The following is a 25,686-nucleotide window of genomic DNA, read 5'->3' on the forward strand; positions in this document are numbered from 1 at the left end:
TTTTCATGGTTGAGGAGAAATGGACTACTACTATTGACTAGGAAACGTGTGTGTTGGAAATGCCTAAACACTTGTATAATCTATTTGCATACACTTCAAACAGACATCCATACTCCACCAGACACGCCACTATGGGTTTCTTCACAGTACCCAAACCAAAAACAGATTGAATGCGTCGCTCAGATATGTACAGAGAGCCATGTCGTCGTGGAATGCTCTGCCACCAGAGGTTACTCAGGCAAAAAGAAAGATAAAAAAACATATTGTATCACATCCTCTCCTCTCTCTATAGATCTAATTTAACTGTATATAAGAATATGAATAGTGTGTAAATAGTATTTTTGTTGTCCCTTGGTGTCTTTCCAATATATAGTACTTTGTCATGAATTTGTACGTTTTATGTGGACCACGGGAAGAGTAGCTGCTGCATGTGCAGTAGCTAATAGGGATCCTAATAAACTAAACTCCAAAGGTTTTACACTGTGTTCCACAATACATTAGCCTACTGGGCTTTGCTCTTATCACATGTACCACATTTGCACCACAGTTTCCTTGCATCTCACTGGTTCCTCTTGACCCCTTGACCCCCAGGTGTTGCTGACCAACTGCAGACAAACTACGCGGCTGACCTTCGAAGCATTCTGAAGACACTGTTTGAAGTCATGGCTACCTCTGAGCAGGGGGACAATGACAAGCAGAAAGGTGGGAATCTTTATATTGACTTGCAGTAATGCCAAGGATCTTAGTGTACTTCTCCCAGCATGTTATTCTGTAATGTACTGTATACTGACAGAATGACCATGGTTATGACACAGCTGTGCTCTGTGTGGTTCAGCAGGTCCAGGGCTGCGCAGCGCCATGCTGGAGGACTGTGCTCTCTGTCAGGAGACCATCTCTTCCTCTGAGCTGGCAGCCAAGGCCCGGGAGGAACAGTTCGAAGGTCAGCACCTCCCCTTTCTCCTCAAAAATCACATACACACATATGCATGCATGCACAGTGACGCATGAATAAATAAGCACCACTATTAATGTGCCTATGCTTTTCCCCTGTAGATCCCCCAGACTGGGTTCCTGATGAGGAATGTGACTCCTGCATCACCTGTAAGGCCCCCTTCACTGTCATCCGCAGAAAGCACCACTGTAGGAGCTGTGGCAAGGTAACACAAAGACCACCTGCACAGATCTCTTTAAGTATTGTACTACGTAAAATAAATGGTAAACAATCAAATATACCTTGTTTGTTCTACGTGTCATTTCAGATCTTCTGCTCTCGCTGCTCCTCCCACTCAGCCCCGTTACCACGGTACGGCCAGGTGAAGCCCGTTAGGGTGTGTACACACTGCTACATGTTCCACGTCACACCGTTCTACAGCGACAAGACTGGCATCTGACCCCTGCTGTACCAACAGACTCCCCCGCCTCCCTGCCCCCTGCCTCTACAGAAGCATATCCAGGGGATATGAGGCTATATTCAAAGTAAATCCCCAACTGCACAGAGCGACCTTAACGATCAACTTCATCACACTGCACGGCAAGGCAAGGCTTTGAAATAGGGAGGACATGGATGAGAGCGCAGAGAGATTAAATAAGGTCGGATGTGAAGGCACATAAACTATGATTATACCCTTTCTGTTATTTTTGAGATGCTACTGCTGCCTGAAAGGGACCTACGGCGCCTGATGCTATGCTGTCCTCCTCCTCTGACTCACTGATGCCTGTCTGTGGAGGCAGAGGAAGAAGAAAGAAAACAACCGACTGGAAATAGGGTTTTGTACTGGCATGTTGCAAGGCTACTCTGGACCGGTCCAGTGCTTTAGGAACAGCTTCTGGGGCTGTTTGAAGCTGAAGAGGGAGAGAAAGCCTTTGGAACATTTCTGTTTTATTGCTTGTGTATAAAAAAGGCCTTCTGACATCATGTCCTATGCTTTAGTGGGCTTCCCACACTTGTGCCAGAGCTCTCTCAGGGCTCCTATGTTAATTTAAAGAATGTAAGTCATAATAAACATGTAAATTAAAGATAATTATGTTGATAGTGATGATAATCTCTGCACCACTGATCTCGCTTGTTTGGCCAAAATGGCTCTAAAGGTTTTAATTTTAGTTTGTCATGTAATTCCTGATGCTGTAATGATGAGGAGGGGAAAGCAATCCTCACCAGGCTACCTATCAGCGAAGCAAAAAAAATAAGAGATTTACTCCTAGAATGGTTTAGGTATAGATTCCTCCCACGGAAACGTGTGGAGTTTTCACCAATGCTTTAAACGGCAATGAATGTGTTATATCGTTTAAAGACATGGGATTTTGATTTTAGCGACAGTGTCTCAAAGGACACTTACCGTAATTTCCGAACTATTGAGCGCACCTGAATATAAGCCGCACCCACTGAATTTATTTATTTTTTATATTTTGAACATAAATAAGCCGCACATGTCTATAAGCTGCAGGTGCCTACCGGTACATTGAAACAAATTAACTTTACACAGGCTTTAACGAAACACGGCTTGTAACAAAAATAAATAGGCTTTAACGAAACACGGCTTGTAACAAAAAATAAATAATTTGCAGTAAACAGTAGCCTACCAAGAAAGTCATTGGTCACTATCAATCGCCTTCAACTTGAAATCTGCATCATATGCATTTCTCCGTGTCTTTGCCATGATGAGGGTGGCAAAATGACTACCGTAATCAGAATGATGGGAAGTTTGAGAGCGCTCGATTTAATCTAAACAGTAAACAAAAAAGTTGTTTGACCTTAACCCGTTCGGCAATTTCATTGGTCTAATGAAAGCTTCATGCCGGCAAAAAACTGAGCACGTCACAGAATGTGTTTTTTTTCGAGAAAAATCTATATATTAGCCGCGTCATTGTTTAAGCCGCAAGGTTCAAAGCGTGGGAAAAAAGTTGCGGCTTATAGTCCGGAAATTACGGTAAGTTGTCTGGCCTTTTAATAACAATGTGGGCAGTGGCCATTGCTCTTTCAGTCATAACATGTCATGTTTTTAATGATTTATCTTGTTCCCTACCCACCCCAACCTTAACCTGTGTAACTCGTCAACCTCTGAGATTGATGTGGTCACATCAGTCACTCTCTCAGGCATTGGATGCCCTCTAGTGGAGAGAGACTGTAACTTCCTACCACACATCAGCACCAAGATTATCTGTGATTGTTAGAATCATGGAGTGCATATCACATACTAGTTAGAGGTTCATGAGGCTTGTCTCCCATCAGTTGGTTAAGGCAGCAATGTTGTTTTTTTCCATTCTGTGTATATTGTTCCAAAGCACATTTATCTTAAGTAATATTTTAACTCTCAGTGGTGGCACTGATCAAATCAAATCAAAGTTTATTTGTCATGTGCGCCGAATACAACACGTGTAGACCTTACAGTGAAATGCTTACTTACAGGCTCTAACCAATAGTGCAAACAAGGTATTAGGTGAACAATGGTCAAGTAGCACTGATAGCACAGTTATCTAGACAGGTGTCACGAGAACAGAGACACAACTCTCCTACTACACTAAGCAGGTCATTGGTGTTCATTATCTTGGTTACACACCAGCTGCTGTTGCAGAAACATATGTGATCTGTAGTGAAATCAGTTAGAATATGTTACAAATATTGTCTCATACCATTAAGTTGTTAAAAATGTTTTGTTACATCCTAATCTGGTTATATACATTGTCTCCATACCTCTCTGCACAATGTTGTACTGTTCCCAGTTGATAACCACTTCCTCTACTGTTACATCATCATATTCCTGCTCCCTCCTCTAGTCATCTCTGATGCGGAGCGAACGCTTCCCCATCTGGGTTACAATGGAGAATGAGTTGGAGTTGATGTGGATAGAGGAATGGCCAATCTGACATAACTGTCTCAAACAACCATGGCTTTTCACACTTCAAGGCCGCACCAGTTATATCAAATCTGCGCTGTTTTATAAGCTAATTCTCAGGCTTCATCTTGTCTAACCACTCACTACTTCTACAAGTTTTATTATTATTGAGGATAATATAAAATCTTTTAAGAGATTGTCATTTTAATTTTATAAAGAACAAAAGGAAATTATGTAAATGTATAAATCTATTACTCCTTTTTCTGTATAAAGGAATGATGCAGTAATTCAATGACTGGACATCGTATTACTTCAGAGCTTGTTGTTATTTTGTAAAGGCTAGCTACATTTCAATAATAAGAGCTATGTGGAACATTGGGAAAATGAAATAATATGATTTAAATGTCATAAATTAAATGACTTCCTCTTTGAATAAGTGTTTATCGTCATTTCTGTCTTGTACTACTATACATGTGATTGTTATTCTCTCAGGCAGGTGCGACATTTGTCAACTCGTCATTGATACATACGGTCTTGGCACTTGAGTGTAGACGCCTTCAAGCACAACATGATCCAAAAGGATTTCATGTCATTGGAACATGTCTCTTGTGACGTTCTCAGGGCAGATACATTCCAGTCCCACTGGGTGGGAACACCTATTCATTTCATCCCTCATTGGCTGATATCTGACTGATAGTATGCAGTTGTTTAGTATTTATTAGGATCCCTATTACTTCCTGGGGTCGAAACAGGGTTTCTTCAGTATGTTATCCATACATTAACACAACTCACCCCTAACAATTCAAATGTTTCCTTTTCATAATTCCTTTTAATAAATTGATGTTATGGGCGTTGCTGAAAGTCTACTCTGTTTTGTTCTTCTGGCGTTAGGATAAAGTTGCCTCAATGCTGATCTGAGGTCAGTGTTGTATTTTTCCTCCTAATGGTCAAAGTCAGGAATTAGGGAGGGAAACCTTATCCTAGATCTGTTACAGGGGTGACGTTTACCCCAACCCCTGATTGTCAGCCACTGCATTTGTTTTAAATTACTGTGGATTATTTTGGCAACTTTAAATTGAGGCATATACAACTACATATTTGACTCGTGTAATGGCTATTGAATCGTGATAGTGAGAAATAAAGAGTTAATTTTGATAGTTACCCAGTCCTTATATGTGATTGGTCCAAAATTGAGAGCTGGGATTATACAGCTCTCTGCACTGCTAAATCTCGCAGTCGATGAAGTAGAGTCTACTGTAAATACAGATTGGATACAGACTTTAAAAACGATCTAACATTTCAGTTTGTCGAGAAGTTAATTCATCATTTTAATGGATACCCATGTGTGATAAATGTACGCATTTGATTGTATGCTTTGTCTGATTTACAGCTTTTCCATATAGCCGATCGATGCTGAATGGATATACAGTCATGCAGCGATCATTAATTATAGTGGTGGTAAGAAAGCGTCGATGAAACCGGCCACTGTCAATAAATAAATGGAGTCTGCGAGGACTTCTATGAGAATGGGTAACAAGTGTTCTATAAAGAGGCTGATACGAGGTTAACTTCATTCACTGGAAACTTCAGGTATGTCATTCATAAAAAACATTGTTGTGCAAAATATACAGGGCATATGACCTTTTTCACACGATTAAATGGTTGGCAATAGTTCATAGAAATATTACTTATTTAATTTACTATAAAATAAGACATGATCGGCTGTTATCTATTGGATGTTTACCTATACAGTTATATGGATATAATTACTATTCAATTAATTTGCCATGATGTGTAATTTTTAGATATGGTAAAATGTTATATACAGTAATTAATGAATGCAAATGGTGACAATTATACAATATAATACAATTGTGTTTCAGAGAAGAAATATTCATTTTTACTTGTAGTATTTTTTTTAAACATTAGGGGCAGTCTGTGAGGGAGGCATAACTTTAATGAGTGTGTGCCATGTTGACCACAGATACAGTGCCTTCAGAAAGTATTCATACCCATTGACTTATTCCACATTTTGTTTTTCCAGCCTGAATTCAAAAGGGGTTAAATATATTGTTTCTCTCTCACCCATCTACACACAATAGCCCATAATGGCAAAGGGACAAAAATGTTTTTTGACATTTTAGCTAATTTATTGAAAATGAAATACAGAGCTATCTCATTTACATAAATATTCACACCCTTAAGTAAATACATGTTAAAATCACCTTTGGCAGCGTTTACAGCGGTTCGTTTTTCTGGGTAAATCTCTAAGAGTTTTGCACACTTGGATTGTACAACATGTGCACATTATTCTTAAAAAAATTCTTCAAGCTCTGTCAAGTTTGTTGTTAATCATTGCTAGACAGCCATTTTCAAGTCTTGCCATAGATTTTCAACATTCAATGTCATCTTGGTAAGCAACTCCAGTGTCTATTTGGCCTTGTGTTTTAGGTTATTGCCCTGCTGAAAGGTGAATTTGTCTCCCAATGTCTGTTTGGAAAGCAGACTGAACCAGGTTTTCCTCTAGGGTTTTGCCTGTGCATAGCACTCTTCCATTCCGTTTTATCCTAAAAAAAAATCCCTAGTCCATGCCGATGACAAGCATACCAATAACATGATTCAGCCACCACCATGCTTGATAATATGAAGAGTGATACTCAGTGATGTGTTGTGTTCGATTTGCCACAAACATAATGCTTTGTATTCAGGACATAAAGTACATTTCTTTGACACATTTTTTGCAGTTGTACTTTAGTACCTTATTGCAAACAAGTTGAATGTTTTGGAATATTTTTTATTCTGTACAGGTTTCCTTTTCAGTCTGTCATTTAGGTTAGTATTGTGGAGTAACTTCAATGTTGTTGATCCATCCTCAGATAACCCCTATCACATCTGTTACATTTTGTAATTGTTTTAAAGTCACCATTGGCCTCATGGTGAAATCCCTGAGCCACGGCAGCAGCTACTCTTCCTGTGATCCAGCAAAATTAAGGCAGTTATTGTCACGTCCTGACCATAGAAAGATGTTATTTTCTATGGTAGAGTAGGTCAGGGCGTGACAGGTTTTTTTTCTATGTTTTCTATTTCTATGTTGTCAGGGTCTAGTTTTGTATTTCTATGTAGGGGTTTTGTTTGGGATGATCTCCAATTAGAGGCAGCTGGTCCTCGTTGTCTCTAATTGGAGATCATACTTAAGTAGGGTTTTTTTCCACCTGGGTTTGTGGAAGATTGTTTTTGAGTAGTGTATGTTTCACCTCTGCGTCATGGTTTGTTGTTTTGTTCTTTAGTTTATGGATTGCATAGTTTCACAGTGTAAATAAAATGTGGAATTACACACACGCTGCACTTTGGTCCACTTCTCCTTACGACAACCGTGACAGAATCTCCCACCACCAAAGGACCAAGCAGCGTGGTATGGACCAGTGGACTATTGAGGAGATAAGGAGTATATCCAGGGCTTTGGAGGATTTAGGGGCAGGAGAAAAGCGCCTCCCATGGGAACAGGTGGAGGCAGCGAGAGCACGGCAACAAGGGAAGCACGAGAGGCAGCCTTCCGGTTCCCAGTCCGGAACCTCCTGAGATGGCCCGCAGTTCCGGAACCTCCGGCGATGGCCCGCAGTCCGGAACCTCCAGGGACGGCCCGCAGTCTTCGGCGTTCGGAGTCCGCACCTTTTGGGGGGGGTACTGTCACGTCCTGACCATAGAAATATGTTATTTTCTATGGTAGAGTAGGTCAGGGTATGACGTTTTTTTTCTCTCTCAATGTTTTCTATTTCTATGTTGTCAGGGTCTAGTTTTGTATTTCTATGTTGGGGTTTTGTTTGGGATGATCTCCAATTAGAGGCAGCTGGTCCTCGTTGTCTCTAGTTGGAGAACATACTTAAGTGGGGGGGTTTTCCACCTGGGTGGGAGACTGTTTTTTGAGTAGTGTGTGTTTCGACTCTGCGTCACGGTTTGTTGTTTTGTTCTTTAGTTTATGTCTATGTATTGCATAGTTTCACAGTGTAAATAAAATGTGGAAAACACACACGCTGCACTTTGGTCCGCTTCTCCTTCCTACGACAACCGTGACAGTTATACAATTTAAAAAAATGTACAATACATTTCACAACAGATTTCAGGCCATTACGCTACTATCACATATCTACAACACAAAATACATGTGTGTCTCTTCACAGTCCCCGCTGTTCCATTTTTATCTGTTTTTTTTCAATCTGATTTTACTGCTTGCATGAGTTACTTGATGTGGAATTAGAGTTCCATGTAGTCATGGCTCTATGTAGTACTGTGCGCCTCCCATTGTCTGTTCTGGACTTGGGGACGGTGAAGAGACCTCTGGTGGCATGTCTTGTGGCGTATACATGGTAGTCTGAGCTGTGTGCTAGTAGATTAAACAGACAGCTTGGTGCTTTCAACGTGTCAACACCTCTCACAAATACAAATAGCGATGAAGTCCATCTCTCCTTTACTTTGAGCCTGGAGAGATTGACATGCATATTATTGATGTTAGGTCTCCATTAACATTTACGGGCCTGCCGTGCTACTCTGTTCTGGGCCAATTGTAACTGACTGCAGCTCTTTGAGTGTTGCAGTGATTTCACTTGCTGTGGTAGCTGATGTGTTGAGTCATCAGCATACATAGACACACAGGCTTTACTCAGAGCCAGTCGCAGGTAATTAGTAAAGATTGAAAAAGTAAGGGACCTAGACAGTTGCCCTGAGGCATGACTGACTCTATCTGGATTCTTTTGGAGAGGCTTCCATTAAGAACACCCACCGTGTTCTGTTAGACAGGTAACTCTCGATCCACAATATAGCAGGGGATGTAAAGCAGGGTATTGTGTGTAGGCCAGAGACACAACATCTCAATATAATCAATTGTAAATTCAGGCTGTAACACAGCAAAATGTGGAAAAAGTCAAGGGGTGTGAATACTTTCTCAAGGCATTGTATATATCGAATATAGATAAATATACTAACACAAAGGGTACATATGTTATTGTGTCAATCAATCAATCAAGTGATTTAAAAAAATGTGCATAGCTGCACTATGTGTTTTTATTGATAAGAGAAATCCCCATGCATTTCAGTTCCATTATGGCAAAAGACAACAGCCATGACACATAACTGTGTCTGACTTGGAGGAGCATATATATTGTCCATATCATCTAACAAGGCAAACTGCTTTCCCTGGGGATGGATATGAGTTCTGCTGTGTGCACTAATACAATCTGGAAGGCCTGAGTGTTTTTATATTTTTTGACCATATGTCTTTTAGATTTGGGGAACATGAAGTTGTCTTCAGTCAGGATGGGAGTCGTCAAGGTCATGTTGCTCATCTTTTTGGCCATTCTGTTGTCTGACTGTGCAAGGGGTGAGTAACATCTTTGGGATATTTATTTTATTTAACTTAACTTTACTACCTTTCTTTCTTGCCTACACAGTAGGGTCCAATCGTTTTAGTGAAATATTAGTAGATAAATTGGTTAGTCTAAGTTAGTTTGACTGCTGTGGCTTTTTGTTTACACGGAGAAAAGCTCAGTTGGCTCTAACTTCTTTACACTAAGAAGTAAGAGAGGGAAAAATTTGAAAAAAAACTCTAAACAGAACCCAAAATCAACAGTGGGGAAGTAGCGAGAAAACCAACCCAACTCCCCCCTTCAGTGTGGGATCTTTTCAGTCATGGCCATACAGTATGTGTGTGTGACTGTGTGTGCATGCACCACAGTTAAACCAAACATACACATCCATCAGCTTCCCAGGGTGAAGGAACACAAATCAGTCCAGCTCTCCCAGGGTTGTCCCAGGGATTGGACTGTCTCAGCATCACGTCTGTGTTTGTGTGTGTGTGTGTGTGTGTGTGTGTGTGTGTGTGTGTGTGTGTGTGTGTGTGTGTGTGTGTGTGTGTGTGTGTGTGTGTGTGTGTGTGTGTGTGTGTGTGTGTGTGTGTGTGTGTGTGTGTGTGTGTGTGTATGACTTGGGTTGAAACATTCCTGGAACTTTCAATAAATTCCCTGGTTTTCCAGAAATCCCGTTTTTTAAGATTCCCGCAATCAGGGAGGAATAAGCCGGTAATCTGGAACCCTCCAACCAGGATTTCGGGAAAACCAGGAAAGTTATTGAAAGTTCCCGGATTTTTGCAACCTTAACCATGACAGTGTAGTGTACTATTGTTCAAACAACTGTCTACATTGATTGAAATTGTTAGACAAATGCAGAATGCATTGTATAATTATGTGTATGGTTTCCACAATATCATCTGTCATCAACAGCTGAAAATGTCCAGAAGAGTTCAGTAGAGTTTGAAAGTCAAAGAAAATAAATCACCTTTTCAATTAGAGCGCTTTGAAGCGTTCACATAGACTTTTAGTGTGTTCTCCAGCCTCTTGAAGTGGTAAACTAGACATCCTGTTCTATGCCTCTTTCCTCATTCTCAAACTCAGTATGGCAGCAAATGGAAGTAGAACCTGCATGTGGCTAACAGGGCATTGCAATACAGGGCAGGTGCGGGCCACTGCTGGTTTCGAGGGGGGGCAGATTACATCTGGGATTACAGACAATGCCTTATTCACAGCAGGACAGGCGATCCTTTGCGATGCGGCTATAGCGAAAGTTAACAAGACGTGGTTGCTAAATAAGATTAGACAGGCAATTATGTCTGTTTACAGATTTACAGATGTCAGAGAAAGGATCAAATCAAATGGGGAAACAGACTGCCGACAGAAAAACAAGACATCCTAATCACACAGAGATTATACAGTATATCACCTAAAAAATAGTAATATGTAGTCTGCTTTTCATACTTTGTTTCTGAAAGTGATTGTAGAGGTATATACAAGTGTATTGTATCCAAGACAGAGAAAAATTAACATTTACTATTGGCAAACATCGTATTCTCAGTTTTAAGTGGCCATGTTTTAATATATACTGAGTATTACATTTAGAACACTTGTTCTATCCATGACATAGACTGACAAGGTGATTCCAGGTGGCTATGATCTTTTATTGATGTCACCTGTTAAATCCACTTCAATCAGTGTAGGTGAAGGGGAGGAGAAGCTTAAAGAAGGATTTTTAAGCCTTGAGACAACTGAGACATGGATTGTGTATGTGAGACATTCAGAGGGTGAATGAGCAAGACAAAAGATTGAAGTGTCTGTGAATGGGGTATGGTAGTAGGTCCCAGGTGCACCGGTTTGTTTCAAGAACTGAAACACTGCTGGGTTTTTCATGCTCAACAGTTTCTTGTGTGTATCAAGAATGGTCCACCACCCAAAGGACATCCAGCCAACTTGACACAACTGTGGGAAGCATTGGAGTCAAAATGTGCCAGCATCCCTGTAGAACCCTTTTGATACCTTGTAGAGTCCATGCTCGACGATTTGAGGCTTTTCTGAGGGTAAAGAGGGTGGGAGCGCAACTCAATATTATGAAGGTGTTCCTAATGTTTGGTATAATCAGTGTATATTTTAGTTAATTACATGAAATAATATAGTCAATTTAATGAAATAATCTATTGGACTTTTATAGGATTATTTTAATTGTCAAGCATACTGCACTGCAGGGGGAAATGAAGTCTCCAGAAGGTGATTGGAAAGTGGACTGGACAATCCCTTTGAGAGAATGATGTGACCACAAGCTCCCAGTTATGACACAATGTGATCCAAGTGTAACAACTTCACTGTTTGATAACCTATGATATCCTATCCTATATATTTTTTTCTAAAAACTCAACTTCAAAACACTCTCTTGCAACCCGCCTCACCAATTTAAAAAAAAGTATTATTTACATCAAATCTGAAATCCACAACAGAAGCTAGCCAGAAGTTAGCCAGTTCACTAGCTAACGTTAGAATTCAGCTAACCACGGTTGGCGGTCATCAGCTATCCTTTAGCTCGAAAAGCTATCGCCAGTTTTGTACAACGCGACTCAGACCAGAGCATACCGGACCTATTTTCTCTCCATATCCCCGGATTTCTACTGCAAGCTCTGGATATTTACACCTGGATCTTGCAGCTAGCTAGCTGCTATCCGAGTGACTATTGGCTAATGTCGGTCCCGGAGCTAACATCAATTATTCCGGAGCTAGCCAGCTAAAGAGTTCCACCAGCCACTCCTGGGCTACAATCACCTATCCGGACCCGTTTTACTGCCGATTCGGAGCCCCATCGGGCCTTCATGACTGGACTACCGACGTTATCTGCCCGAGGGAGTTATCCAACTGGCCCCTCCGCCGCGACGTAACCTGAACGCCCATCTGCGGCCAGCTAATCGTTAGCTGTCTTATCGGCTGCTATCTGAATAGGTCTATTGGCCAATTTTCTTGGGCCACTATAACTATAACTATTTTGCCAATTGGACTGGTCCCCTCTACCATACGGAACCCCACTAATCTACCGACGGAAACGCACGAGGTGGCTAATAACAGACCATCTTCTGCCAACTTGCTACCCATGGCCCGGCTAGCTGTCTGAATCGCCATGACCGCAACCGACCTCACTACTCACTGGACCCCTTTGATCACTTCGCTAAGCATGCCTCTCCTTAATGTCAATATGCCTTGTCCATTGCTGTTCTAGTTAGTGTTTATTGGCTTATTTCACTGTAGAGCCTCTAGCCCTGCTCATTATACCTTATCCAACCTCACAGTTCCACCACCCACACATGCAATGACATCACCTGGTTTCAATGATGTTTCTAGAGACAATATCTCTCTCATCATCACTCAATGCCTAGGTTTACCTCCACTGTATTCACATCCTACCATACCTTTGTCTGTACATTATACCTTGAAGCTATTTTATCGCCCCCAGAAACCTGCTCCTTTTACTCTCTGTTCCGGACGTCCTAGACGACCAATTCTCATAGCTTTTAGCCGTACCCGTATCCTACTCCTCCTCTGTTCCTCTGGCGATGTAGAGGTGAATCCAGGCCCTGCAGTGCCTAGCTCCACTCCTACTCCCCAGGCGCTCTCTTTTGATGACTTCTGTAACCGTAATAGCCTTGGTTTCATGCATGTTAACATTAGAAGCCTCCTCCCTAAGTTTGTTTTAATCACTGCTTTAGCACACTCTGCCAACCCGGATGTCCTAGCCGTGTCTGAATCCTGGCTTAGGAAGTCCACCAAAAACTCTGAAATCTCCATCCCTAACTACAACATTTTCAGACAAGATAGAACAGCCAAAGGGGGCGGTGTTGCAATCTACTGCAGAGAGAGCCTGCAGAGTTCTGTCCTACTACCCAGGTCTGTACCCAAACAATTTGAACTTCTTCTTTTAAAAATCCACCTCTCTAAAAACAAGTCTCTCACCTTTGCCGCCTGCTATAGACCACCCTCTGCCCCCAGCTGTGCTCTGGACACCATATGTGAACTGATTGCCCCCCATCTATCTTCAGAGCTCGTGCTGCTAGGTGACATAAACTGTGACATGCTTTACACCCCAGCCATCCTACAATCTAAGCTTGATGCCCTCAATCTCACATAAATTATCAATGAACCTACCAGGTACCACCCCAAAGCCGTAAACACGGGCACCCTCATAGATATCATCCTAACCAACTTGCCCTCTAAATACACCTCTGCTGTTTTCAACCAAGATCTCAGCGATCACTGCCTCATTGCCTGCATCCGTAATGGGTAAGCGGTCAAACGACCTCCACTCATCACTGTCAAACGCTCCCTGAAACACTTCAGCGAGCAGGCCTTTCTAATCAACCTGGCCCGGGTATCCTGGAAGGATATTGACCTCATCCCTTCAGTAGAGGATGCCTGGTTATTTTTTTTTAAATGCCTTCCTCACCATCTTAAATAAGCATGCCCCATTCAAGAAATGTAGAACCAGGAACAGATATAGCCCTTGGTTCTCTCCAGACCTGACTGCCCTTAACCAACACAAAAACATCCTGTGGCGTTCTGCATTAGCATCGAACAGCCCCCGTGATATAAAACTTTTCAGGGAAGTTAGGAACCAATATACACAGGCAGTTAGAAAAGCCAAGGATAGCTTTTTCAAGCAGAAATTTGCTTCCTGCAACACAAGCTCCAAAAGGTTCTGGGACACTGTAAAGTCCTTGGAGAATAAGAGCACCTCCTCCCAGCTGCCCACTGCACTGAGGATAGGAAACTCTGTCACAACTGATAAATCTACTATAATTGAGAATTTCAATAAGCATTTTTCTACGGCTGGCCATGCTTTCCACCTGGTTACCCCTACCCCCACAGCAACTCACCCAAGCCTTCCCCATTTCTCCTTCTCCCAAATCCAGTCAGCTGATGTTCTGAAAGAGCTGCAAAATCTGGACCCCTACAAATCAGCCGGGCTAGACAATCTGGACCCTTTCTTTCTAAAATTATCTGCCGAAATTGTGGCAACCCCTATTAGTAGCCTGTTCAACCTCTCTTTCGGTTCGTCTGAGATTCCCAAAGATTGGAAAGCAGCTGCGGTCATCCCCCTCTTCAAAAGGGGGGACACTCTTGACCCAAACTGCTACATACCTATATCAATCCTACCCTGCCTCTCTAAAGTCTTCGAAAGCCAAGTCAACAAACAGATTACCGATCATTTCGAATCCTACCGTACCTTCTCCGCTATGCAATCTGGTTTCAGAGCTGGTAATGGGTGCACCTCAGCCACGCTCAAGGTCCTAAACGATATCTTAACCGCCATCGATAAGAAACAATACTGTGCAGCCGTATTCATTGACCTGGCCAAGGCTTTCGACTCTGTCAATCACCACATCCTCATCGGCAGACTCAACAGCCTTGGTTTCTCAAATGATTGCCTCGTCTGGTTCACCAACTACTTCTCAGATAGAGTTCAGTGTGTCAAATCGGAGGGCCTGTTGTCCGGGCCTCTGGCAGTCTCTATGGGGGTGCCACAGGGTTCAATTCTTGGGCTGACTCTTTTCTCTGTATACATCAATGATGTCGCTCTTGCTGCTGGTGAATCTCTGATCCACCTCTATGCAGACGACACCATTCTGTATACTTCCGGCCCTTTTTTGGACACTGTGTTAACTACCCTCCAGACGAGCTTCAATGCCATACAACTCTCCTTCCGTGGCCTCCAACTGCTCTTAAATACAAGTAAAACTAAATGCATACTCTTCAACCGATCGCTTCCTGCACCTGCCCGCCCGGCTAGCATCACCACCCTGGACGGTTCCGACCTAGAATATGTGGACAATTATAAATACCTAGGTGTCTGGTTAGACTGTAAACTCTCCTTCCAGACTCACATCAAACATCTCCAATCCAAAGTTAAATCTAGAATTTGCTTCCTATTTCGCAACAAAGCATCTTTCACTCATGCTGCCAAACATACCCTCGTAAAACTGACCATCCTACCGATCCTTGACTTCGGCGATGTCATTTACAAAATAGCCTCCAATACCCTACTCAATAAATTGGATGCAGTCTATCACAGTGCCATCTGTTTTGTCACCAAAGCCCCATATATTTTTCCCACCACTGCGACCTGTACGCTCTCGTTGGCTGGCCCTTGCTTCATACTCATCGCCAATCCCACTGGCTCCAGGTCATCTACAAGACCCTGCTAAGTAAAGTTCCCCCTTATCTCAGCTCGCTGGTCACCATAGCAGCACCCACCTATAGCACGTGCTCCAGCAGGTATATCTCTCTGGTCACCCCCGAAGCCAATTCCTCCTTCAGCCGCCCCTCCTTCCAGTTCTCTGCTGCCAATGACTGGAACAAACTACAAAAATCTCTAAAACTGGAAACACTTATCTCCCTCACTAGCTTTAAGCACCAGCTGTCAGAGCAGCTTACAGATTACTGCACCTGTACATAGCCCATGTATAATTTAGCCCAAACAACTACGTCTTCCCCTACTGTATTTATTTATTTATTTTGCTCCTTTCCACCCCATTATTTATATTTCTACTTTGCACTTTCTTCCACTGCAAATCTACCATTCCAGTGTTTTACTTGCTATATTGTATTTACTTCGCCACCATGGCCTTTTGCCTTTACTTCCCTTATCTCACTTCATTTGCTCACATTGTATATAGACTTAAATTTCTACTATATTATTGACTGTATGTTTGTTTTACTCCATGTGTAACTCTGTGTTGTTGTATGTGTCAAAGTGCTTGCTTTATCTTGGTCAGTTCGCAATTGTAAATGAGAACTTGTTCTCAACTTGCCTACCTGGTTAAATAAAGGGGAAATAAATAAAATAAATGTTTTTGATTGGAGACATGGTTTTGTAGACAGAGTGTCCTGGCTGTAAAACTGTCCCTATAAAAGTTAACAGGCTATGATAACATCATTTATAAATGAAAATGAAATTATACAGGAGACAATCATTTTGAGTTACATGTGAAGATATAGTAACATATTGGAAGTGTTTAGCGGTTTTATCAGGTATTATATAAGCATTTAAACCTTTGCTAAGTCCAATTTAAAGGACACAAAATGATAATGAGCTTGCTGCTGTCAGTCACCTCACCATACAATATCTGATAATTTATCCCACTACGCCAGGCAAACCTAAGACACCCCCCAACCCCTCCCCTTGTGTTCCCCCGAGCAGCTGTAGGAGGTGCTCAGTGATGCGTCCCAGCAGAGCTTCTAATGTGGTGACAGGACTGGGGACCCCTGTGATATAGTAACTGTGGAATGCAGCAGCCGGGACATATGGACTTGCTGTGTGTTCTGCAGGCCTGCTCGGTGACAATGAGAGGATACAAGGTGTCCCTAGTACTTACCAGCATTCCCTCTCTCTCTCTCTCTGTCTCTCTCTCTCTCTCTCTCTCTCTCTCTCTCACACAGAAGCACACAGACACACACACACACACACACAAATGATCACATGGCTCTTATAGGAAACAAAATTGCAGTGACGTCTATGCAAATTGTGTACTTTGTTTGTAGGCGAAGCCAGTGATTTTTGATGCAGATGAGTATACTGTATCAACATGTCACAAGTAGCATATTAGCTTGACATGAGAGTTTTTAACATCAGACAAATGTTTACTCATCTATACCTCCTGAGCCATCTGAATAAATTTAGAGCATACAAACTGCTCTGCAACTCTTTTGGAAAATATACATTTTATAGGAGAGTTACATCATGGTTTTATAACAAGAAAGTACTATTGGATAAATTGTATGCCAAGGGCCTTTAAAATCACAAGGCCATTTGGCTCTCAGTCAGTTTTCCATTTCCTTTAAACATAATGAGGCTAGTTTCCCAGTAACCAAATACCCCAAAGTCCTCTTATTTTTTGTAAATATGGCCCAAGTACTAAGAAGGTAATGACACAGTGGTGTTCTGGCACATGAGCCCAGCTGGAGAAACAGAGGGAGAGTGGACCAAGGAGAGAGTGTGAGAGAGAAAGAGAAAAAGTGAGAGAGAGAGTGAGAAGTGAGAGAGTGAGAGAGAGGGGGTCTAAACAGTGCTGTAAAATCTTTGCCATGTGTTTGAGTAGTCCCCTCTGAAAACACTTGATTTATAAATGACAAATAAAATCAGTGTCATCAGATTCAACCATGAAACACCAGAACTTAAATAGAGCGGATTCAGCATAAACCCACCAACACCCACAGCCCCACCCAACTCAGTGCTGTCTGACCGATTGACATGCCACCTCTGAACTCTGCGGGCTTCCCCATGCCAATTTATGACCAAACAACAACCACTGCTCGCTCGCCATCCCCCTTACACATGTCTCCCTTCTCTCTCTCCAGACCCTCTCTCTGCATTTCCTCCCGTTTATTACCAGTGTAAAGCCAGAGGAAGTGAACTAAGTTAATGTGCTGTCATTAAAACAAGGCATGGAGCTGACCTTTACTCCCACCCACCCTCACTCAGCTCCCCAATAGCCCCTATTTACTGAGCCTGGGACTGGGTCTATTTGCAGAGAACAATGGGCAGATTATTACATGCACTGGTCCCCCCAGTCGGACATAGCAGCACTAATTAATTTTAAACACTCTTCATCCCTGTAGACTAAGTTTATTTGCAGTCTATTAGAGTGTACTGAAAACCAGGGACTCATTTTAGTGAGGGGCTGCGATTTAGAGGTGCGTGAGAAGGAGTTACGAGAGGGAGCTACGCTCAGGGTTTTGTGTATAAGTGTGTCTGTATACGTATGTGTGTGTTTTATTAAGCACACAGCAATTGCTCTGTGAGAAGTTATGATAATGAGATACCCAAGGAGCAGAAGTCAATTTAGAAACCCTAGAAGTATGAGTTACCAGCAGTGGTGTAAAGTACTTAAGTAAAAATACTTTAAAGTACTACTTTTTATTTTTCTTATTTAACCTTTATTTAACTAGGCAAGTCAGTTAATAACAAATTGTTATTTACAATGACGGACTACACGCCCGGATGTGATACAGCCTGATACAGCCTGTGAAACTTAAGTCGTTTTTTGGTATATGTACTTTGTTATTTATATTTTTGACAACTTTTACTTTTACTTCACTACATTCCTAAAGAAAGTCATGTACTTTTTACTCCATAAATTTTCCCTTACACCCAAAAGTACTCGTTACATTTTGAATGCTTAGCAGGACAGGAAATGGTCCAATTCACGCACTTATCAAGAGAACATCCCGGGTCATCCCATGCCTCTGTTCTTGCGGTGTCACGACTTCCGCCGAAGTCGGCTCCTCTCCTTGTTCGGACGGCGATCGACGTCACCGGCTTTCTAGCCATCGCCTCTCCATTTTTCTATTGTCCATTTGTCTTGTCTTGTTTCCATACACACCTGGTTATCATTTCTCCAATCAATCTACTTGTATTTAACCCTGTGTTTCCCATCATGTTTTGTCTGTAATTGTTTCATGTTTTTTGTGGTGTTTGATTTACGCGCTTTACTTTGGATTATGTTCCGTGGTTTTGAGCGCATTTTTATTTAAGTAGTGCTCTCGTGTTTTGGAACTATAATAAAGTGCGCTTGGTTACACTTCGCCTCTCATACACCCGATATTGACAGGCGGACTCACTAAACACAAATTCTTTGTTTCTAAATGGTGTCTGAGTGTTGGAGTGTGCCCATGGCTATCCGTAAATTAAACAAACTAGAAAATTGTGCCGTCTGATTTGCTTAATATAAGGAATTTGTATTATTCGTACTTTTACTTGAGTCATTTTCTATTAAGGTATCTTTACTTTTACTCAATTATGACAATTGGGTACTTTTTTCACCACTGGTTACCAGCTACAGCAACACTTATTCCCTCTCCAAAAGTGCCACCACTAATAGTTACTACTACATCAACTAGATTCAGCCACAAGACGATATTTTGTTGAGCGGATGGTCGAGGGACCGGATCATAATTACAAATAATTTGTAAACTGCAAATTGACCGCAAGAAGCTCAGACAGATAAAATGTTTGACTGAAACATAATAATTTCAAACCTTGCTTACATTTGTATACGATCACGTGTCTCTTTATTATGCATGGAAATACTTGAGAACAGATTTTGTTTATTAAAATCACTAGGAACTGATACCCTGGTGTTTTTACAGTATTTTATGTCCGACATTGAAAATGGTATATATATATATATATATATATATATATATTATATATATGTGTGTGTGTGTGTATTTTTTTTCTTACATTTTTTGTTCAGAAAACTTGGGGGCCATATAAAACCACCCGCAGGCCTCCAGTTGGTGAACCCTGTACTACATCATACCACTACTACTACCACTACAACTACTGCGTCTACAATTAACAAATACAGCTGCATCTATCATTACCGCCACACACTGCTGCCCCTGGCAAATCTATGGAAGGGAGAGGAAGTCTAGGAAGGGACCTGGAAGAGGAAGGTGTCAGACATCACCCCACAGAGAGGAGAGAATGGAAAGAACTGTACGTGGTGATGAGGGAAATTGTGATAAGCAGCCATAATGGAGGTCAATTGCGTTTACATTAGTGGGCCATAATCTGCATGAGCAACAGTGCCAGCTTTGACAGAGTTAATCAAATGAAATTTCTCACATGCGCCGAATACAAACAACAGTGCAGTTTTAAGAAAAATAAGAGTTAAGAAAATATTTATTTAATAAACTAAAGTTAAAAAAAAACAATAACGAGGCTATATACAGGGGGTACCGGTACCGAGTCGATGTGCAGGGGTACAGGTTAGTCAAGGTAATTTAGGTAATATACATGTAGGTAGGGGTAAAGTGACTATGCATAGATAATAAACAGTGAGTAGCAGCAGCGTAAAAAAAAGGGGGGGGGGGGCAACGCAAATAGTCCGGGTAGCCATTTGATTAGCTGTTCAGCAGTCTTATGGCTTGGGGTAGAAGCTGTTAAGAAGCCTTTTGGACCTAGACTTGGCTCTCCATTATCGCTTGCCGTGCGGTAGCAGAGAAAACGGTCTATGACTAGGGTGGCTGGGGTCTTTGCCAATTTTCAGGGCCTTCCTCTAGTCAGGATGCTCTCAATGGTGCAGCTGTAGACATTTTTGAGGATCTGAGGACCCATACCAAATCTTTTCAATCTCCTGCGGCGGAATAGGCATTGTTGTGCCCTCTTCACGACTGTCTTGGTGTGTTTGGACCATGATAATTTGTTGGTGATGTGGACACCAAGGAACTTGAAGCTCTCAACCAACTCCACTACAGCCCAGTCGATGAGAATGGGAGTATGCTCGGCCACGGAGTCGTGGATGAACAGGGAATACAGGAGGGGAATAAGCACGCACCCCTGAGGTGCCCCCATGTTGAGGATCAGTGTGGCAGATGTGTTGTTGCCAACCCTTACCACCTATGAGTGGCCCGTCAGGAAATCCAGGATCTAGTTGCATAGGGAGGTGTTTAGTCCCAGGGTCCATAGCTTGGTGATGAGCTTTGAGGCCACTATTGTGTTGAATGCTGAGTTGTAGCCAATGAACATCATTCTCACGTAGGTGTTCCTTTTGTCAAGGTGGGAAAGGGCATTGTGGAGTGCAGTAGAGATTGCGTCATCTGTGGATCTGTTGGGGCTGTATGCGAATTGGAGTGGGTCTCAAATCAAATCAAATTTTATTGGTCACATACACGTGATTAGCAGATGTTATTGTGGTAATAGTAATATCTAACAAATTACACAACATATACCCAATACACACAAATCTAAGTAGGAATGAAGACTATATACATATATGGACGAGCGATGTCAGAGCGGAATGGACTAAGATACAGTAGAATAGTATAGAATACAGTATATACATATGAGATGAGTAATGCCAGATATGTAAACATTATTAAAGTGACTAGTGTTCCATTACTTAAAGTGGCCAGTGATTTCTAGTCTATGCCTATAGGCATTAACCTCTAATGTGCTAGTGATGGCTATTTAACAGTCTGATGGCCTTGAGACAGAAGCTGTTTTTCAGTCTTTCGGTCCCAGCTTTGATGCACCTGTACTGACCTCGCCTTCTGGATGATAGCGGGGTGAACAGGCAGTGGCTCGGGTGGTTGATGTCCTTGATGATCTTTTTGGACTTCCTGTGATATCAGGTGCTATAGGTGTCCTGGTGGGTGGGTAGTTTGCCACCGGTAATGCGTTGGGCAGACCGCACCACCCTCTGGAGGGCCTTGCAGTTGCGGGTGGTGCAGTTGCCGTACCAGGCGGTGAACCAGCCCGACAGGATGCTTTCAATTGTGCATCTGTGCAGTTGTGATTTGTGAGGGTTTTAGGTGACAAGCCACATTTCTTCAGCCTCCGGAGGTTGAAGAGGCTTAGTTGCGCCTACTTCATCGCACCATCTGTGTGGGTGGTCCGTTTGAGTAGATCAGTGATGTGTACGCCAAGAACTTGAAGCTTTCCACCTTCTCCACTGAACCCTCTGCTGTTTCCTGAAGTCCACGATCATCTCCTGTCAAGCCCTGATCTGTTTCACCTGTTCCTGTGATTGTCACCACCCCCTCCAGGTGTCGCTTATTTTCCCCAGTGTATTTATCCCTGTGTTTCCTGTCTCTCTGTGCCAGTTTGTCTTGTATGTTCAGCCAAGTCAACCAGCGTGTTTTTCCCGTACTCCTTTTCTATTCTCTTTTTATAGTCTTCCCGGTTTTGACCACTGCCTGACTCTGGACTTCTTTCCCACCTGCCTGATCATCCTGCCTGCCCTGACCTTGATCCTGCCTGCCCTTCGGTACCTATTGGACTCTGATGTGGTTTTGACCTTTTTGCCTGTCCATGTCCATTCTCTTGCCTACCCCTTTGGATGAATAAATATTGGAAGACTCCAACCATCTGCCTCCTCTGTCTGCATCTGGGTCTTGCCTTGTGCCTTGATAATCTCCTTTGTTTTGTTGACGTTGAGTGAGAGGTTGTTTTCCAGGCACCACACTACCCAGAGCCCTCACCTCCTCTCTGTTCGGTGTCTCGTCATAGTTGGTAATGAAGCCCACTACTGTTGTGTCGTCTGCAAACTTGATGATTAAGTTGGAGGCGTGCTTGGCCACGCAGTCATGGGTGAACAGGGAGTACAGGAGGGGGATGAGCACGCACCCTTGTGGGTCCCCAGTGTTGAGGATCAGTGGAGTGGAGGTGATGTTTCAGTTGGGGGTGGCCCGTCAGGAAGTCCAGGACCCAGTTGCATAGGGCGGGGTTCAGACCCAAGGCATCGAGCTTAATGATGAGCTTAGAGTGTATTATGGTGTTGAATGCTGAGCTATAGTCAATAAACAGCATTCTTACATAGGTATTCCTCTTGTCCAGATGCGATAGGGCAGTGTGCAGAGTGATGGCGATTGCATCGTCTGTGGATCTATTGGGGCGGTAAGCAAATTGAAGTGGGTCTAGGGTGGCAGGTAAGGTAGAGGTGATATGATCCTTGGCTAGTCTCTCAAAGCACTTCATGATGACAGAGGTGAGTGCTACGGGGCGATCGTCATTAAGTTCAGTTACATTTGAATTCTTGGGTACAGGAACAATGGTGGCCATCTTGAAGCATGTGGGACAGCAGACTAGGATAGGGAGAGATTGAATATGCCCGTAACACACCAGCCAGCTGATCTGCGCATGCTCTGAGGACGCGGCTAGGGATAGTGTCTGGGCCGGCAGCCTTGCGAGGGTTAACACATCTAGGGTTTCTGGGATGATGGTGTTGATGTGAGACATGAACAGGCTTTCAAAGTACTTCATGGCTACTGATGTAAGTGCTACGGGTCGGTGGTCATTGAGGCAGGTTACCTTAGTGTTCTTGGGCACAGGGACAATGGTGGTCTGCTTGAAACATTTAGGTATTAAAGACTTGGTCAGGGACAGGTTGAAAATGTCAGTGAAGACACTTGCCAGTTAGTCAGTGCATGCTCTGAGTACACGTCCTGGTAATCCGTCTGGCTCTGTGGCCTTGTGAATGTTGACCTGTTTAAAGGTCTTACTTAATGGGCGCTCTAATTAGCATTCTGATGGAATCTCAATTATTTACTTATTGTCTGCTCCCATTCACTGTTGTTATTCTCAGCTGTATGGAAATTGGTAGAATAAAGTTTGAATAGGATTGTTTATAATCTGCCTGTCATATGAATGTTTGTCTATGTAGGCCTACATCGTGAGTTTGTTTGGCTCTGGGTGGGTGTGACTTCAGGCCACACACTCTGTCCCTGCTGGGTGAATGGAGTGATAGACAGACAAATAGGATTCATGGTGCCCTACTTAACCCATACTGATCTCATAGAGTAGTTTACAATGGGCCAGAGAGCTGGTCTGATTGACATGTCATCATTCAAACGGTATTCACCTGCATGTGTTTTTTGGTTTGATTGTTTGAGATTAACAATACACAATTTCATTCGATTCAATATTGGAATTGAGGGATATCTTATTAAATCCTTCACCCACTGGTCTCCAAGTTATAGAATGTCATAGTATCACTATAGCAAACAATAAGAGGTCCAAGCTCCAGCTGCATATTTCCCTGTAGATCTGGAGGGCACGGCTGCTGTGTTACACCCTTGGACAGAAAGACTGGCCGTAGCCATTGGGAGGGAGGGAGCCTGGAGGTGGGTGTTAGGGGACACCCTGTTAGACCCTTACGAGTGACCTTACAATCACATTTCAGCTACGCAGTGGGAAGTGTTTATCCTGCACAACCTCTCCTTTCTCAGCCTCTTTGCCGCCCTCCCCTCCTCCACTGCTCTCTCCTCTCTATTTTCTATTTTCTTTCGAGGAGGGGAGAGCCCCCCACACCTCTGTTTCACAGCTGTTCTCTCAGTCACTCAACAAACGAAACGTTGAGAATCTGAAGCCTCTCACCCCTCAACAGGAGACGGAGAGTCTCATTTTCCTGTAGATGTTAGCGTGTGGATTTATGCTGGGGCCTGGGGTTTCTATGCAGCTGTGCACAAGGCAGATGTCAGAGCTCTCCCTCTCTCTGCCCCTTTGCTTTCTCCCTCTTTTAGGAAAGTATAGACTTCTCATTTTGCTCAATGGTAGGATAAGGGGATGTTTTAAACATTATCTTGCTCATCTTGTAATCTTGTATGCTGATCTTGCCACAGCCTTCTTTAGTTGATGTTTTATTTTGTCCTTAGTTATCAGATTTCCAAATCACTGGGATATCTCTTGCAAATGTTCTGAAAATGAATGGCATCTCACAAGTTTATATTTATACGGTGCATGGAGCAAAACCCACTACAAGCAGTTACTGATTAAAAATCCTCCCTAGGTCCTCTCCTAAAATCCTCCCTAGGTCCTCTCTTAAAATCCTCCCTAGGTCCTCTCCTCTCAGAGGTATTCACTGGGATTTCACCCACAGTACTGACTCCCCCCCCAACCTCTCCCCTGCCTCCCCTTCCACGCATTTTGTTCTGCACTTAAAAGGTTGATTGAAATGTTATGGTGGCAACAGCGATGCCTTGCTGGGTCGGAAGAAAGCAGAGCCAAGGGATGGCTGGGATAACAAGGGCTGAATGAGGCCTCCACAGCTTCCACCATACCCCCCTGCTCTGATCAACGTCCCTCTCTGCCCCACTCGCAGTTGGCCTCTGATGGGCATCAATGAGACCCAGCATGGCTTTTTGCCTTTTCACTCAGAATTCTCACTGTTTTACTTTGGGAATTCTTTATAGAATTCACAAATTCTATTCTGTATGCAGTGTCTCTGTCGAATGGAATAGGCATTGTGTTGGATAGCCTTTGTTAATTGGGGAATGTTGTCGTAGTATGTCAGAAATTGAGTATTGATGGGGGAGACTGTTGGAGTGGAGTTTGCGACAATGCCAAATATCACCCTACTGTAATTGTTGAAATTATTTATTTTTAATATCGATCGTCACTCTCAGGAACCAAAAGAACCGATGTAGGTTCTTAATTTGACCAGTATTGTTAAAGCAAAATAATCCTGCAGCAACAGAATTTTAACATTTAGTCCATAATGTTGGTTGATCAGTGGTTAGGCTATTAGCTGGCCAAAATTAGACTACATGAAATGTGCAGTACTGTAGATATAACCATGTGTTGGTGCAAGTTCTCAATGAATTTATGTCTATTTCGAAGCTCATCTCAGCAATAAAAGAGTGATCAAGTTAAGATCCTACATCTGTAAGGAACCTGTCACAGGGGTCGTAAAATGGAGACCAAGGCGCAGCGTATAGAGTGCTCATTCTTACTTTATTTTATGAGAACACTTAAACAAAATAACAAAACGACAGCCAACAGTTCCGTAAGGTACTCAGACAAAACGGAAAACCCACGACCTCAAAGGAAAAACAGGCTGCCTAAGTATGGCTTCCAATCAGAGACAACGAAAGACACCTGCCTCTGATTGGAAACCATACCTGGCCGAACATGAAAACCAACACATAGAAAATGATAACTAGAACAAACCCACATAAAAACAGAAAGCCCAAAATACCTACAAAACAAACCCCCC

At 42.7% G+C, this 25,686-nt stretch overlaps 2 protein-coding genes across 4 annotated transcripts in view; both read left to right on the plus strand.

Annotated features, from left to right (window-relative positions):
- Positions 1-2,042, plus strand: part of LOC106610988 (lateral signaling target protein 2 homolog) — a 59,772-nt gene extending 57,730 nt beyond the window's left edge. For 2 of the 3 annotated variants that reach the window (XM_014210762.2, XM_045723504.1), the window contains 4 exons: positions 592-702; positions 836-940; positions 1,054-1,157; positions 1,260-2,042. In XM_014210762.2, coding sequence (XP_014066237.1) covers positions 592-702; positions 836-940; positions 1,054-1,157; positions 1,260-1,391 — 452 coding nt within the window. In that variant the 3' untranslated portion in view covers positions 1,392-2,042. The remainder of the gene's footprint in view (positions 1-591; positions 703-835; positions 941-1,053; positions 1,158-1,259) is intronic. The other variant, XM_045723503.1, reaches the window with a different exon arrangement.
- A 2,961-nt stretch (positions 2,043-5,003) lies between these two features.
- LOC106610987 (fibroblast growth factor receptor-like 1) overlaps positions 5,004-25,686 on the plus strand; it is a 70,407-nt gene continuing 49,724 nt past the window's right edge. The window contains exons 1-3 of the mRNA XM_014210759.2: positions 5,004-5,089; positions 5,224-5,423; positions 9,112-9,207. Of these exons, the coding sequence (XP_014066234.1) occupies positions 9,123-9,207 (85 nt within the window). The 5' untranslated portion in view covers positions 5,004-5,089; positions 5,224-5,423; positions 9,112-9,122. The remainder of the gene's footprint in view (positions 5,090-5,223; positions 5,424-9,111; positions 9,208-25,686) is intronic.

The sequence above is a fragment of the Salmo salar genome, chromosome ssa09 (assembly GCF_905237065.1).
Source record: "Salmo salar chromosome ssa09, Ssal_v3.1, whole genome shotgun sequence".
Taxonomy (NCBI): Eukaryota; Metazoa; Chordata; class Actinopteri; order Salmoniformes; family Salmonidae; genus Salmo; species Salmo salar.